The sequence below is a fragment of the Lepisosteus oculatus genome, chromosome 12 (assembly GCF_040954835.1).
Source record: "Lepisosteus oculatus isolate fLepOcu1 chromosome 12, fLepOcu1.hap2, whole genome shotgun sequence".
Taxonomy (NCBI): Eukaryota; Metazoa; Chordata; class Actinopteri; order Semionotiformes; family Lepisosteidae; genus Lepisosteus; species Lepisosteus oculatus.
In genome coordinates, this window is record NC_090707.1 from 32,386,920 (window position 1) to 32,404,442 (window position 17,523).

Here is a 17,523-nt window from a genome sequence, read left to right on the forward strand (position 1 = left end):
ACTTGTGTAGTTCCTATTGACCTACAGTATCGAAGAACTCAACAGAACACTTATCATTTTCTCCGACTCAGCCTTGACAACTAAATATATAGTAGCAGCTTATTCTGGAAGCATCTCCTGTCTTTCTACTTCGATTTAGCTCCTTTTAATTTTATGGTAGCGTTCACACCCTGATTCTGGTGTCTGTCTTAAGCTCAAAGGACTGAGCGTTGATATACTTTTGTCATTTCATTTTAAAATCTTGACCATTTCAGTTGTACTGCAGTGCTGCTGTATGTGTTTTTTTTTACTGTGGTGAAAATAAATGTAACGCCCGACTACAGTATTTCGAGCAAATTAGATACTGAAATAAGTGATGGGCCATTCTTACATGTCTACAGAGACAGGTAAGTGAGGAAAAACTTGAAAAAAAACTGTGATTTGTCTTTGATACAGGTTCTCCAGAAACTGGGAAAGGCGGACGAGACAAAGGATGAACTCTTTGAAGAGAGTGTTGTAAATTTTAACAAGCAGCTGGTGAGTTTCTTCCTCCTTGTCCGGTATGGCAGTATGGATACATTTTATTTACTTATTTTATGAACACATTTTTATTTTCGCACACACAATAAAACTTGTCTGTCTCACTGCTGCTCCTCTCCAAGATTCAACTTTTAGGACCCCTAAAGTATAGCTAAACCAATACAATGGGGACCCCCCCATGTAATAAAGTTTGATGGAAGCCTCCATCATCCCCTCCTATCTCTCAGGACCATGGTACCTTCCATGGTCCTAAGACCATGATCAAATCAAAAGTTCAAAACCAAGATTTCCAGGGATGTCACACAAGGGAATACAGAGGCTCCTGGTGTAGAAACAACAACCTGTTAGCTGTATTTAAACATTTTAGACAGAACTTACTGACAAGGAATATCCTTTCTTAGAATTAAGGAGAAACCAGAAGAGACCTTTTTCCAAAACATAATAACCTATGCACACCCCCAAAACAGGTAAAATAGTATGTGGGCATGGAATACACAGGGGTTTAGATACCATTTAAATAGGGGGTAAATACACTTTACATTTCTTTTACAGAATGTGTCCTTCAATGGTTATGATTTATGAGGGAAATAGTCTCATCTCCAGCTCTCACCAACAGTGTCTTGTGTTTTTAATTCCTCTCGGTGTATTAATATTCTCAGTAAAGTGCTTCAAGACAACCCTGTAAGGTCCTAAGGTCCTGGTCCTGATGTGAAATTCTAAATTCAAGTGTGGCGTGGTCTTCAAAACGCATGAATGCACACCTAACAACCCTTTTACACTCCAAGGCTGCACAGCAGTGACCATCGCAGTGTGCTTTTGATTTTCATTACATGTGAGCTCTTTTTTTTTCCCCTTTTGTTTTTCCAGACGGAAGGAACCAAGCTCCAGAAGGATCTACGAGCATATTTAACATCTGTGAAAGGTATGGCGATGGCCAGCTGGCAATAATGGAACACCAGGTCATTTCAAGGGGTCGTATTTCCCTTCCCTTTATTTTCCATACTAATACACAGTATTAGTTTCCAGTTAGTGTTTGTTCCCGTGGTTATATGTACTGTACAGGCATCCAGTATGTATCAGGTTTTATTTGGATTTTTAAGGACTTTTTACTCCTCCCACCCTCGTGGGGGCGCTGTGGAGTAGGCTGCTTCTATCATGGCAGCCGGACACGCCTCCTCTACCTGTCAGTCACGCCGGTTGCTGCGGAAACACAGTCAGACAGAAAGCTTACTTCACCTGTGGGTAATGATTTAACTTACGTGCACAGATTTTGCCCCAGTCTCTCTATTAAACAAGCATTAAACAAGCATTAAACCTTATATGGTTCTATACATGCCTCAACCTCAACCAGCCTAACTCCCCCCACAATGACAGTTGTTCTGTTACACGTTTCCATACCTAGGTATAAGGTACTCTTCAGACATTTAAAATGGTACAAATAGTGCCCCATGGACAGACTGAATAAAAGACACTGCAGACACATTTTATATGACAGCATCTACATGAGCATAGTGTGTACACTCTGGTGAAAATTTGAGTTAAACCATGTGATGGTTAGGTACTTCTTGAGTGATATCTTGAGATGTACTGTGTATCTGTTTTGTAAAAGTTACTCCTTTGTTTGAGCCATGATCTCCACCTGCAATGAGTAATTGGTGTCAAAAGCAGAAAACTTGATCAAAGGTCAGTGTCTGGTATGTGTGAAAGTCTGTATGGCCTTTGTGTGTGGATTACTCCAGTATAAGGTGAGGGAGAGTATTTAAGAATCTCCATGTGGTTGTTTATATACAATTTCTTGCATTAGGAATTTGTCTTTTTGCATACCCCAGCTTGCTCTCCATGAGACACACAGACAGGGAGAGAAGCTTGGGGTCAGAGCGCAGGGTCAGCCATGTATATGGCACCCCTGGAGCAGCTGGGGTTAAGGGCCTTGCTCAGGGGCTCAACAGAGTAGGATTCAGTGGTTAAGAGTTGTTGGCTCACAGCACTGAGCTCCTGGGTTCAGTTCCTGGTTAACTATCGGTGTGGTCTCCTCGTCTTCGCAGGAGATTCCTCTGGGTGCTCTCGTTTCCTACCACAGTTGAGAAACATACTGCTAGGTTAATTGGCTTCTGGTAAAACTGGCCCTGGTGTGAGTGTGTGCATGTTTGTATCTGCCCTGCGATGGACAGGCTTCCTGTCTAATGTGTACCCTGCCATGCTCCAGTTGCTTGCTGGGATAGGTTTCAGCTTTCCTGGTTAAAACTGTTAGAAAATGGATAGATGGTTTAGAATGCATTTTAAACCGTTATGTATAAGAGCAATGTAAAATAATGTGATGTAATAAAGCGTTATAATATTTAAACCAGTAAATTTGTCTGTTTAAACAAATTCTCCCTGTGGAAATCAAAGCAATGATAGCTGCCTCACTGACAGCTCTGAAGACAAGAGTTGCTGCCTCTGGTATAATTCCAGAGAGCACCTCCGACATTTGTTCATTGTTTTTGTTTTCTGTATCCGTTAGTGATGTGTGAACTGTTTTTAATGGCCATTGTATATTTGGTCTTAACAGTGCTTGATATATTTGTATATGCAGCACCCTGGTGTACACCCATTTCTCCTTTCTATTTTTCAGGGTGGAACGAATCTTTACTTGTTCCTTTGCAGCAAAAGTACACCGATGTACAGTAGCATCGCACTTGAATCGCTTCAAGCTGTACTGTTTGTCCAAACGTATGCACTTCAGTGGTTTATGTCCTGAAGGTCTGATATCTGTGTGGTTTGTCCTTTCCTCAGCGATGCATGAAGCATCGAAGAAGCTGTCCGAGTGCCTCCAGGAAGTTTATGAGCCAGAGTGGTATGGAAAAGATGAAGTTAACTCAATAGTAGAGGTAAGGACTGCTTATCTATTGAGCACTGGTTCTTTAATATAGGAGAGAACTGTCAGGGTTTGGAGCAAATTAAATATTTAGCCTCTCTGAGCAGCTTGCTTGAAGAATTTGCAGTGGTGTGCCTATTGAAAAGTTTAAGTAGCCTTACAGTGTCCTCCAGATTTATTCACATCCTATGAAAAGCAAGCAAAAAAACAGCATGTAACAGAATCGTTTACCGATTGGAGAATGGCCCTTCCTGAAGACAATCTGTGAATGTTAAACTGTAATCTTAAACTGAAGTGCATGAAAAGAACAAGAAACAGTATGACAATGTTACATTTGAAAATGTTTCAGTTCATATTAGAATGTATTTGAGTGGCTCAGTGGCACAGTAGTGAGCATTGCTTATGTGCAGAATTTATGTACTCCCCTTGTATGTATGGTTTTCTTCTGATTTCCTTTTGGTTTCCTCCCATAGTCCAAAGATACTGCATACTGGTGGGTTAAATGGCTTCTTTAAAACTTGGCCGTAGTGTGAGGGTGTCTGTATCTGTGTGAGCCCTGTGATGCACTGGTGTCCAGTCCAGGGTGTATCCAAGCTGTTGATTGCTGGGATAGACTCCGGCTCCCCTGCGACCTTATTTTGGACAAGGCGTTTAGAAAATGGGTGGATATTTTGGAAAATACACTGACAAGTAATTCCTGTACTATGCTACACTGTATAAGGCTCTGGCATGTCTTGAAAGGGGAGTTTTGACCATTCCTCCATCCTTTCAGATCTCAGTTTTTGTGAACTTAAGTTCCAACCACAATGTTGAGCTGTGGCTACTTTGGAACAGTTATTTTATGTGCTGTTGACCATGTGTTTTGAACTTCATGTATGCACTGAAACACTGTCATACTGCAACTGTCATCTTGTGGAGGTCATCGGGCACTTGTGAGCAGTCCTAAAAGAACTCTTTGACTTTGATCATGAAGAGTATGAGGAACACTACAACTGAAAGGAGGCCATTTAGCCCATCTAACTCATTTGCTAGTTAGTTATTAATTGATCCAATGACCTCATCCAGCCATTTCTCGAAAGAAACCAGGATATTGGCTTCAACAACACGGTTGGCTATTTTGTTCCACAGAGCCACAGACTGTAAAGAACTGCATCCTGTTTTCAGTTTTAAATCCACGTCTACTGAGTATGGTTCTGGAAGCTTCCACCGAACTTTTAAAGAACAGAACGCTATTTTTGGTTTGTTGTGGTTCATGTTGAATTGAAGGAATACTTCGGTGTGAGTAAATGTGCTCTTCATGTTTTCTCGAATTGAATTATTTATGAGAAAATATGGCCTTGCTCTCTGCCCTGCTATAGTGATTGCGTTGAACATTTTTGTATTTTGTTTAGGCAAAGTAAACATCATCCCATCTCTAACTCATTCTGATGTTTTGATAAACCTGTATTGCACTGTGCAGTTACCTGAATAAAATAAGTGCAGACAATCATGTTGAGTGTGGACACAATTTTGAATGACTCAGTAAATCCTAGGGTGTCATTTTTATATCTTCCTGTTATATGCCACAGAAATAGAGGTATCAGAAGAACACCTCTATTGATTATTGTATGACCATTAATCTTTCTAAGTACCACTTGGTTCAGTACACTTAAAGAAAAGCTGTGAAGTGGTGGTACTGTAATAAGAATGGTGAATTTAATTCCTTATATGAGTAGGAGGTAAGAAGAGTAAAGATTCCCTGATAAAAAAATAAAAACTTTGTAAGCTGAGGAGAATTTCAGCTAAAAAAAACAAGAAGTTATTGATTTATAAAACTGAAGTGGCATCGTATTGTGAGTAAACACTGGTTTTGACAGGCCGGCCTTTAGGCTTTTGGGGCCTTCACCTTGAAAGACAGAACCATTTTGAGGTAAATGGTTGAGAATTTGAGAAAATATACATTTAGAAAAAAAGGCATGTGTTATTTTTTCATTGAAATGTCAGTTTCCTTCCTGGGGAATTCACTAGGGAGAAGTGATGTCTTGTAGTATTTTGCTGCCTTTATCTAGGGAGGGTATAGTGAGAAAGGTTATTTGTCTAAAAATATCAGTGAACAACCACTGGGTTTTTGTCCATTCGTTTTTGGAAATAGATGGCGTCTTTTAACTTGTTGCCTATCCCTTTTCTTTGAAACTGCACTGTGCCAGGAATAAAAAAAGGCTATTTTGCTGGACATTCTCTGACTAATGAGGTATTTTTGCTAATTTGTATCAATTTGGTTCCAGGGCAAGCTGATGTAAAGATCAGTTTTCAACCTCATCTATGCTTTATTTATTTTGTTTACACCCCTTGTTTATTACAATAGGTGCTCATCTTTTTTAATCCTACAAAGAACTAATTGGTTAGAATGCATTGTAACACCATTGCTGGAGGATTTTGGATTGAAGTACATTTGGGCTTGTTTTTCTTCTTTGTTTTTGGTCTGTCAATGAGGATCATGGCCGAGTTGCAGTCTGCTGCTCTGTATATCTCTGTGTTTGTTCATGTTTCGTAGATTACATTCTCCATGGTGTTTAAGCACATTATAATATTTTTGTAGGGCAATTTATACACCTTTTTTACTTTTTACTTTCGGATCATATGTCAAGCGTTAATTCTAGAATATACTTGCTTGCTTTTTTTTGGGATCAACTTTTAGTTTGGGAACTAAGCCAACAAAAAATGAACGTGCGAACGAAAAACAACCAGATCCCCTTCCATAGTCCCCTCCAGGGTTGCCTGCTTGGTTCGCTCAACTATTTTCGTGTTAAACCAGATTCCAGATAAACCAGATGGGGCGGAGCGGTGACTCTGTGGCTAAGGATCTGTGCCTGTGGCTGGAAGGTTGTCGGTTCAAATCCCACAGCCAGCAGAGGAATCCTACTCCGTTGGGCCCCTGAGCCCCCCTTAACCCCAACTGCTCCAGGGGCGCTGTACTATGGCAGACCCTGCACTCTGACCCCAGGCTCTCTCCCTGTCTGTGCGTCTCATGGAGAGCAAGCTGGGGTATGTGAAAAGAAAATTCCTAATGCAAGAAATTGTAAAGGGTTAATAAAGTAATGTTATATATTATTCCAAGAGGAGTAGGTCCTTCACTGGGATGTCAAAGCCATGGGGAGAAGAGAATAACCTTTGCAGGTTGGGTCCAATCACGAGAGGAAATGAAGTCCGATTTGTTTGGAACCCGCAAGGCTGCAGGAGTCGCTGAGAACATGACAGATTTCACCTCTGTGTGGCTCGTCTCCAAACTGATTCCCTCCTGCGGTCTTCCGTCCTCTCAGGACTTACTCACAGGACAGAGGACATAGCAGACTCATTTAGAAGGCAACCCATGTTCATCATATTGGATCTCCGTGTACTAACTTTGGCTAAGATCGAAAACAATAGTACTACCTGACCACCTCCTCCTCCATTTCTGTGTAGGGCTGTTGAAGTTGAGCCACAGCTGTGAATTTGACTGTTTGCCCCTTTCATCATGGAGTTAACCTCCAGATGTGATGTCTTTCATCATGATGGTGTGTTCTAGATGTTGTACTCCTAACTACAGATTTTGAATCCGTATCATATATAAGCAACATTCATAATATACTTGGGTTATGTACAGTAGTTATCTCCAGCAATTTATGAGTTTCATTATGCGACTCAGTCTTCTCTGTTCCTGACAAAAGTGGCAGTTCTTTCAGCCTGTCGGTGCTGCATATTCATTTAAGCCCCACAGTGAATCTGGTTGTTTTTCGTTGGACTAATAGTTCTAAAGCACTAGTGCAGTGCCTTTGAAACGTATTCAGTCTTTTCAAAAGTTTTTAAACGTTTGCTGAATTTTCTAATGATACTTACACATCTTTTTCGAAACAGTACTTTTATTGTAAAGTTGCATACTCAAACAGAAAGTTTTCGTTGTTTGTGAACTGATATCTTAAAATAAATGATTTTTAATTGCGTTCCCAGCATTGTGTTTAAAGGTTCAACATGAGCACCTTAGTTTTTCTTCAGAAGCCTCATCTAGCTCGGTGTTCTCCTTTTTGTGTTTATAGTTCTCATTGGAATGCAGGAAGTCACAGTGCTGCTCAGGAAGCCATTTGAGCGTATATTTAGGATCAACATAAAGATTAGAATGGTGGCACAGTGATGTCGTGTTTAGCAATGATGCCTTGAACCCAGGGCCCCAAGGATTGCGATCAATGGGGTGTTGTATGCGTATTTTGTATCGATCAACAGCAAACAAATCTCAGTTAAATACATTATGATTCCATACTGTAATGCGATAAAATGTGAAAAGGCCAAGGGGGTGATTAGTTTTGATATTTTTGGTATATCTTTGGACTGTGGGGGAAAAAACAGGAGCACCTGGAGGAAACCCATGCAAACAAGGGAAGAACATAAAAACTCTGCACAGATAACATCCCAGGAATCAAACCCAGGACCCCAGTGCTGTAGGGCAGCAATGGTAACCACTGCAGCACCATGCTGCCTCGCTGTCAGAAACTCTATCCTAAAAATATTGATTGATGAATCCTTACATTCGTTAAAGCTGTATGGCCTTCTGGTGTTTTTGTATGGATGAATTATGAATACAAGTTTAAATTATATCGCCACTTTTCTGGAAATGCAAGTTTGCTATAGAAAGTGCTTTTTGCATCCACCTTCAGTTCTCTATCAGCTTGGGTCCTGGTGTTTTTCTGCCCAAGTACAACATCCTGAAGTGAAGAACTTAATACTTAGTGGAGCAAAAACATTTTGTAGCAACAATTTCGTTTCGAGGTTGCAACTATTGCAACGTTGTGCAGCATTTCACGATCTTGCGCTTGGACTCCACTGGAAGGGAAGTTTTCCTGAATCTGTTGTTTTTGCAGGATACTGACCTTCTGTGGACAGATTTCCACCAGAAACTTGTGGACCATGCGCTCATCTCCATGGACACATACCTTGGACAATTCCCTGACATCAAGGTAGGACACATACCGAACACTAATGTTTTTCAGCGAATACATTTGAAAATATTTTAAGATTTATGGTCCTTGACATCAGGGTAGTTCTAAGTAGCTCTTCAGCAAATCCTGTCCCTCCTTCTTTATTATAATCCTAGGAATTGTGGTAAGCAAAATTATGCAATAATAACAACAACAGTAGTAGCTTGTCATTTTTGGCATTTAAAAAGTGCTTTTAAGCCTAAAGTATCACAAAACACTTCACATGGAAAGGCAGTCTTCCACTTCATCCATAACTGGAGTGCAGTAGTGTTTTCTCACTGTACATTTACACCTGTCCTCCAGAACTGTGGAGAATCATCCCCCAAACAAATCGGGGACCTGCTTTTACATCCGAATATATAAAAATGTATTTTACCACAAAGTTGTTTTTCTTTTTTCTTTTATCTAGCGTGATTTTATGTCATGCCAAAATCTTTGAGACAGTTGCTTTTAAAGACACTGCATGAAATAAGAACTGTTGTTACTCTGCTGTTTTTAACAAAGGAATGTCTTTGGTATCTCAGAGCTGTAAGCGTAAGTAACCTAAAAGCCCGCAAAATTGGTATATGGAAAGCTGTAAACAGCTGCAGTTTTGACAGTCCATTACAGATCAAAATCAAAATCATCCTGCTTGTGCTATGTAAACACCTGTGAACTAAAAACAAATTTAAATCTTTCTATGACTTTGCTTCACCTATGACTTTGCTTCACCTTACTGTGGATAAAAAGAATGTCTGATTGACTGTCTTTGCACTGGAATCTGTCATGCTAGCATCGGTGCCCTCACATACTGTACACACTGTTCTAAAAAGCAGCACATATGGTATATTACATCATGGGAGTCTGAGGGGTATGATTTGTTACTAGTAAGTTAAGAAGGGAACTTTCTAGCTGTGTGCTATTCTGTGTGCCAAATTCTGTGCACGTTTTCTGTGCACAATCTACAAGATAACAGTCTTGTTTAATCCCGTACTCCTCAATATCTAGCCTCCCGCCGTTGAATCAATTCACTCCATGGTGCCCACAACAGAGACGAAGTGTCCCGTGCCCCCAGTGAGTTAGGATGGGTCCCACTAATCCTACAGGATCCCATTTACAGCGCAGGACTCTAATTTAGGAAAATAGGCCAGTAGCCTAAAATAGTAGGCCAGATTGTGTAATACCAAAATGGAATTTAGCCCAGACACCAGGGCTAACACTCTTGCTCTTAAGAATTTTATTATTTGAACATGGCCTCTAATGATAATATTAAAAGGATGGTACCTTCTCCAGGAAAGTGTCCCTTGACACTATACTGGGGTATGTGTTGGGAAATTCTGAACCCCAGAGGAGGAGTTCTGCGGTTGGGCTAGCACCATTTACAGTAGCAACCTGATTTTCCTGATCCCAGGAAAAGATTCAGCCATGCTGGGATCTGACGAGACCAGTAGTGCAGAAGAATGAGCATTACCCAGGTGACCACCTAAATCAGGCCTGACACAGTATGCAAACATCGGACACTAACTATCCCTTTGATTGGGATGAGTTCACTATGGGGGCAAGCTCACACCAGGGGGGGTTAACCTACCAGTATGTTTTTGACTGTGGGAGGAAACCCACACAAACATAGGGAGAACATACAAACTCCAGGCAGACAGCCCCCCCCAGGCCCGGAATTGAACAAAGGCAGTCCTAACCATTGCACCACAGTGGTTCTCTAGAAGATCTATTTAGTTATGTATAGAATTACTTGGCTCTAATTTGTCACCTTGTTAATGGATTGGCACTATATTCATAATAATGTTTGAAGAGTTTTGTTAATGACCTTTGAATCTCTTCTTTGTGTAAGCTAAACGTACCAGCGTACCACCCTACATACCGTACAGCAGAATGGCTGCAAACACAACAGGGCAACATAGTAAGGAGCTGTATGTCTGAGCAAGGATTCTTCCTGATTACTCCTTCCAAATGAGCTACTGGATCAATGGGTAAATTGCTATGGATCAAGTTGTTGGCAGTGTATTGAACTATTTAGCCGTTAGAGGTTTGCTCAGGTGTGAACAGTCTTGATCCGAGTGCTTTCTTCGTCGTATCAGGACATAATTGCTAAGCTGCCTGAACTGATTTTTCTGAGCAGCATGACAGTGCTGTATTATTCTGCACTAGACAGCGAGTGAAGTGAAAGAGGCATAATCTAAAATAATCCATATCCCATTAATTGAAGTATTCTGTCAGGACCAAAATGTAGCATCAAAGAGGCGGACAGCAATCCTGTTGTATTACTATTCAGTTTATAGCCTGAGAAAAAGCCTGAGAAAACCACAGATAATGGTAGCTTTTCTATGAGCATCAGTCACATAAATATTAACCTTTTTGTTCACCTCCTTTGCTAGGTGTTATCATAAATGCTGACATAGCTGAAATGTTCAAGCTGATTCATATATCATTATTACATTTCCCTGGTTATCTCTACTCTACATGTGAAGAAAATGTTTACAGTATGTGCTAAATAAATATGGATGAATAAAATTTAGCTGTCTGTTTTAACGTCTTTCTGCCTGCCACAGTTTTTCCCAGCCCAGATCAAAAGTCTATGAACATCTGTGCATGATCGTTTGAAGACCACTCCTTTCATAAATATCTGAGGGGGTCTATAGTCTCAGTGATTCTTTCTGCCTAATGTTTAGCATAGGATGGATGGGTCATTGTGATTGAATTTAATGCACAAAGAATCTGCATAATAGCTGTCAAAGCTGCCTGCTTGATGTTAGTGAAGTCTCTCGTTATGCAATAAACAATTGGAAAGATTGTTAGCAGAAATACTACAGTAGAAAATCGAAGGTGGATTGCTAAAAACTGCCAGCATCAGATGATCTGTTAAGATTAAGCCAGCTGTACAAGGAATTAACCATGAAACTTGAGCTCATAAATTAAAGCACCCGAAAATCTGAAAAAGCCTACTGGCGTTTTTTTTTTTTCCAGTCTTGCTTCCTGCAATTCAGGAAGCAAGAGTGGTTTATCATTTATGCTTAGACTGTCATGCACAGCAGACTTCCTGGACTACAGTCAGGTGGAAGAATGCTGGATGATTTCTCATTCCTTTTATATGCTAGGCAAACAGATGCACACATTTACCTTTCCTAATTGACTTTGCATCATGGGGTGGGATGGTGTTGCATTGTTGCAGCCCAGAGTTCAATTCCTGGGGTCCTGTCTGCGTGGAGTTTGTATGTTCTTCTTACAGTATGTTTGGGTGGGTTTATCTTCAGATACTCCAGTTTCCTCGAACAGTGCAAAGACACATTGGTACTGTAGGTAAATTGGATTCTGGGAAAATTGGCCCAGGTGGGAGTGTATGCGTGTCTGTCTGTGTGTACCCTGCAATGGACTGGTGTCCCATCCAGGTTGTATCATGCCTTACACCCATTGCATGCTGGGATAGGCTCCAGGATCTCTACAACTTTTTATTGACGAAGTGGATAGAAACTGGAAGAGTTCACATAATTTTCTATCAGGGACTAAGGATAATCTTGTTGAAAAAATAATGCCAAATGTTAATGTCACAGAAAATATAATTGAGTTTGTTAGGAGTTTAAGTTTTAATTATCCAGTAAACTATGAATATGTTGGTGAAATGGTCTTAAAATGCTTCAGTGAAAAAAAAAACATAAAAAGAATATTAGAAAATCATTTAAAGTTTAAATTATTTTGTCCGTTGATGAAAACAAAATTCTCTTTGCCAGTTAAAACAAAGTCTTCTATTTCTTTGCAGTTTCAGATCTGACTGTCAGCTGCCAGACAAAATAACAATTAGAAATTTGTTAAGAAAGTTTCAACGGCTCTGTCTGGTCTGTTTCTCACACTTTCACAAACCAGCTCATTTGCAATCTGTTTTTTTTTTACCCTGGTGGTTTACTTAGACTCTGTGAAGACAAAATGTGGGTTTGTACAAAAACATCTTATTTGGAAATTTTTATTAATGTGGTGACATATCACAAACATTAAGTTTAAAAAAAGCTTTGTTATTTTAAGCTTTTATTTATATTGGTTTACAGAGTCATAGGTATTTAATACATGTTTGTTTTCACTGGCCTGAGAATGCACCAGCTGATGTCTGACTTGCAGAGAATTCAATTAAAAAGTGCACAGGAGTGCTAGTGAGGTCAAAAACTAGACTGAAAACAGGCTTGCTCTTTTTAACCATTTATTTTTAGAAGCGCACTACTTACCATAGGACAACACTCAGGTTTGAAAGTTCCTGCTTTCACTGAAGCACGTATCTCAGGAGTTGGTTGTGGGTTACTTTTAAGTGATGACTGTTGGCAAACTTTCTTTCTGTTTATTTGATAAATCATTTTAATCCAAAAACTACCAATCTCCTTCCACTTTTGAAAAAGATCATCTTTAAAAATCAGGACGGCATCATGACTTTTTTCATTCTGCACAAGAGAACTAGACTTCTGGCAAACAATGGTTATTTATATGCATTTTATATATAACAACCATACAACGTATGCCTTGAACACACACTTATACCTTCATAATCTGGGATGTCTGACAGTCTTAATGGAGGACTGATAAATATTTTATGTTCAATAAAGTTTCACGGTGCGCCTATTGTTTTATTTCTCCATTTCATTCTTTAAAAACTCCCTCACTTTTCCATATCCTTTAGTTCTGAGATTCTTGGGGATACTCCACTGGCATCTCTGCTTCAGTTTATGTAAATACTTAATTTTCCCCATTCAGAAATCTGTGTTTTTGATTAATGCCTTAAATTTGTGATGATGGACGTCTTTAAAGCCACTTGATAAGATAGAGAGTACTTGTTCTACTTATTAATTAGTGCGTCATTAAGAGTGATACATAGTCCAGAGGTTAGTCAAGAGCTTGTTGTGTTTTTTTTAATGAAATATGCATAAGTGCAGTTCACCATCAATCCCTTTTTTTCCTTTTTCATTTCTTTCACTCGTTTTTTGGTCAGAACAGTGAGCTTTCCCCCCTCCCCGTCTGTTTCTGCTCCACACAGACTCGTATCGCTAAGCGAGGCAGGAAGCTGGTAGACTTTGACAGCGCCAGGCACCATTTTGCCTCTCTGCAGCACGCCAAAAAGAAGGATGAGGTGAAGATCGCCAAGGTAAGGCATAATCTGGGCTGTGGTCTCGTCCGCCTTTGATTTGAAAACCGGATTTGTCTCGTTTTCTTTTTTTTTCTGCTGCCGCAGTAGGATTGCTATTATTAAAATGGTGGAAAGAGGTTAATTATTACCACTGGTTATAATAGTCCTTATTTCGCTGTGGCCATGACATCATTTCCTTCACACTTATGACGTGACTCATGTCAGTACTGTGGAGCGCCTACATCACTGGTCAGCTTTGCTCTGCTTGTACCATTCCGTAAGGATAAAACAAAAAAATGTCTCTTAAACGTTTATTCTGAGCAATACTTTTTCTTTTCAGAGCTGTCAGTTAACATTTTTTTATATCCGTCCAGCTTCATGAACTGACAGTTAACAGGGCTCTTCACCACAAATCTACAAGCCTTTCAAAATGTACACTTGCCAGAGCCCTCTGCTCTTGGTCATGCTGCGAGTCCCACAATCTGTACAGGAGTGTTAACATAAGTGGTGTTGCTGTACTCACTGACACCACTTCAGTAGCAAGAGTGGTAACAAGCTAATGAATCCCAGGTTGTCACAAGACAATCCCCAGGCCAAGCTCCATCCTTTGTGCAGCACTGCTTGGGTGAATTCCTTACACTTATATAGCGTCTTTCTGGACACTCCATTTAAAGCGCTTTACAGGTAATGGGGACTCCCCTCCACCGCCACTAATGTGCAGCCCCCACCTGGATGATGCGACAGCAGTCATAGTGCACCAGTACGCTCCCCACACATCAGCTATCAGTGGGGAGGAGAGCAGAGTGATGAAGCCAGTTCATAGATGGGGATTATTAGGAAGATTATTAGGGCCAATGGGAAACACTCCTACTCTTTTCGAGAAATTCCCTGGGATTTTTAATGACCACAGAGAGTCAGGACTTCGGGTTTTTACGTCTCAACCGAAGGACAGCGCCTGTTTACAGTGTAGTGTCCCCGTCACCATACCGGGGCATTAGGACCCACATGGACCGCAGGGTGAGCGCCCCCTGCTGGCCCCACTAGCACCTCTTTGTGCAGCAACCTTGGTTTTTCCCAGGAGGTCTCCCATCCAGGTACTGACCAGGCTCACACCTGCTGGGCTTCAGTGGGCTGCCAGTTGTGAGCTGCAGGGTGACATGGCTGTGGGCGACATTGATGAAAACTGAATGGCTACAACCATCAGAAGTCAAACAAATGTTTCCTAAGACTTTTAAGCAGTGCGTCCCTTGATTTACTAACCCTTGGCAGAAAAAGCATGCACACTGATACATGTACTTGTTTTTCACAGATATGAAGAGAGTTTTGCTACAGTGAAGGCGTGTCCTTCATAGCCAAAAAGAAGATGCCATTCTCATAATATGAACTCCCACTGCTAATCCTAAAACACAGTTCCTCACTGCATCTGCATTCTGTCCGTTTTTTTGTCTTGTCAATGTTTCATGCTAATTATCGTACTTGGGGAAAATCGTATAATTATCTAAAACAAGTAATGGGGTTCTTACCTTGACAATACAGTACTCCTTTAGGGTAAAGATAAGTAACATTAGTTGTCACAGACCTCACAAATTAGTTGGCAGCTTTGAAATGTGAAGGATGTTTTCACATTTTGAGGAACGAATGCTGTTTGTAAATGGAGCTATGAGTGTAGTTTGTATTAAAAATGACTTCTTATTACTGCTGCTAATATGTTCCTTTTCAGTTTTCAGTCTATCCAACTACAGCTGGTTTTATAAACATTGATTTTAGACTAAATAAATCCCCTTAGAACTATTTTCTCAATGCAAATTCAAATGTAGTTTTATTATATCACTAATAAATTCCAGGTTATTTCTACTGGATTAAAACCCCTTCTTTAGATGGTAGAATGAAGATATAAGGTATAATTGTAGGTATGCAAGATTGATTTGAATGTTAAAGTTCAGATTTCAGCCATAAAACGAATTAAAAAATCCCTGAAAGTGTTAGTTATTTTTATTCTGTGGACTTTTTAAGCCTTTATATTCTATGATTATGACCGGAAAAACATCCGGTATTTTATGGTTCTAAATTTGATCTAATGAAATACTGTAGTTCTGTAAGACAAGGGAGAAATGTTGTGTTTTTGCTACATTACAGTACCAACCAAGTACAGTAATTCACCCTGACTGAGGTCACTGTGATTTATAGCTTTACCAATCAGGGAAATGCATGTAATATTCACAACTGCTGATAGATCAATCTTGTCCGTTATTGCAGGTCCTGCAAAATAAATTAAATTGCGTTAAATTTCATTCTAAAGGAAGAAAAATACTTGAAAATCCAGCTGAAATGTAATTTAATTTGTTTTGCAACTTTATCCTGATACAATTTCTGCTGATCCTACCTATCCTGATCACATCAGAAGGAGTGATAGACCTTTTACTACTTTCAGATCTGAATACAGGGCACCCATAGAAGATGTGTCCATTATTGCCAAAACACACTATTATGTGAGAAGAAAATAAATACAATAATATACACTTTCTGGATCATTAAACCTGTTTTGTAACTATTGTAATCAACACAGACAATTCAGATCCTTCCTGTTGTTTTTGTATCATAAATATACAAGCTCTATATTTAATGTGCCATAAATATACTGTATGTAGAGCAAACAAATACAAACAAAACCTTGCGCACGCAATTCACCTAGCCCTACGCAACTTGCCTGATACTTTGCAGGGAATAATGCAATAATGGACAAAGACATATTGTCTGTTTCTGATTTTACAGTCAATATGCCTTTTTAGCAGACATTGTCTGTTAAATCTGAAGTCTGTTAAAGTACGTTAAACCAAGGGCTTACGGTATCCACAATTTCCTTTGACACAAATGACGCATGTGTGTGCTATTAATGCTTGTTAAAAGAATTCAGGCAACAAACGATTGAAAAAGTCTTAGTCTGAGTCAGCCTGACACAGAGGATAATGTTAATTAACCTTGCATCAGGATGAACTTTGTTATAATAACAATTAACAACTATTTGTTAAAGGGCATTCTGAGTCACTGCTTGCTTCTTGTAGATTTGACTATTTTTACATTGCCTTTGATCCCCAGGCTGGGAAATACTCTCTTTTCCTGTCTCTCCTCAGGATGAGTCTCAGTTCTATATTTCTAAGTACTGGCACCTTGACCAAGATTACCCTGAAATACAGAAATTCACATGTATTTACAAGTTCTAAATATTCTAGTAAAAGTTTAAAAAAAAAGAAAAAAAATGTATTTGAGCGGCAAGGTTTATGATCTGTACGGCCCTCAAAATAAATATTGCTAAATATTTTATTTGAAATTCTCAGAAATGTTGAAACTTCATTAAACCCTAAGATATCATTTCAGTGCTTTACAGGTGCTTTTCTAGTATTACAGGTTGTGAACTGAGACTCAGCCCTGGGATCTGAGTGGATTTCATAACCCTGCGCTGTTTCTTGTTTGTTTGTCTGGTAACTCTGTCCGCGCATCTGTTTTCTGTTTTGCACCACCAGCCAGTCTCGCTGCTTGAGAAGGCTGCCCCCCAGTGGGCCCAGGGGAAACTGCAAGCACATCTTGTTGCTCAAACTAATCTACTGAGGAACCAGGTGACTTATAACTACTGCTTTCACCCCTCACCTGCATGTTGCAAGCTCTGTGAAATACTAATAGATGTCATGATACTGTGTGTCTGTCGTGTATGTTCTTGAAATTTTAATGAAAACATTGAGAGAAGCACACAGCCCTTCCCGAACAGGTTTTGGTTACTGGAGATGAAAGAACATATCGTTCTAGCTTGAATGCTGTTTGTAACATCTTGTCCAGGTAGTGGACAAAACAAATGGAAACACCAGAGTTTAAAGTCATTTAATAGAGAGAAGTAGTGTCTACCAGCATCAGGAATTCATCCAAATGGATGTGGCACCACTGTTCCATGATCAAGTCAGTCAACATGGTGATGGAGGTGGAGAAAGCTGTCTCAGGTGTCGTTCCAGAGTATCCCATAAATGGTCATTGGGTTCAGACCTGGTGACCAAGAAGACCATGAAATATAC

The 17,523-nt window shown here is 39.8% G+C and overlaps 1 protein-coding gene across 6 annotated transcripts in view; it reads left to right on the top strand.

The window, feature by feature from the left end:
* Positions 1–17,523, top strand: part of LOC102699239 (myc box-dependent-interacting protein 1) — a 67,892-nt gene that overhangs the window by 19,162 nt on the left and 31,207 nt on the right. For 5 of the 6 annotated variants that reach the window (XM_069197229.1, XM_069197227.1, XM_069197231.1 and 2 more), the window contains exons 2-7: positions 436–516; positions 1,387–1,441; positions 3,295–3,389; positions 8,248–8,343; positions 13,373–13,480; positions 16,984–17,076. In XM_069197229.1, the coding sequence (XP_069053330.1) occupies positions 436–516; positions 1,387–1,441; positions 3,295–3,389; positions 8,248–8,343; positions 13,373–13,480; positions 16,984–17,076 (528 nt within the window). The remainder of the gene's footprint in view (positions 1–435; positions 517–1,386; positions 1,442–3,294; positions 3,390–8,247; positions 8,344–13,372; positions 13,481–16,983; positions 17,077–17,523) is intronic. The other variant, XM_069197228.1, reaches the window with a different exon arrangement.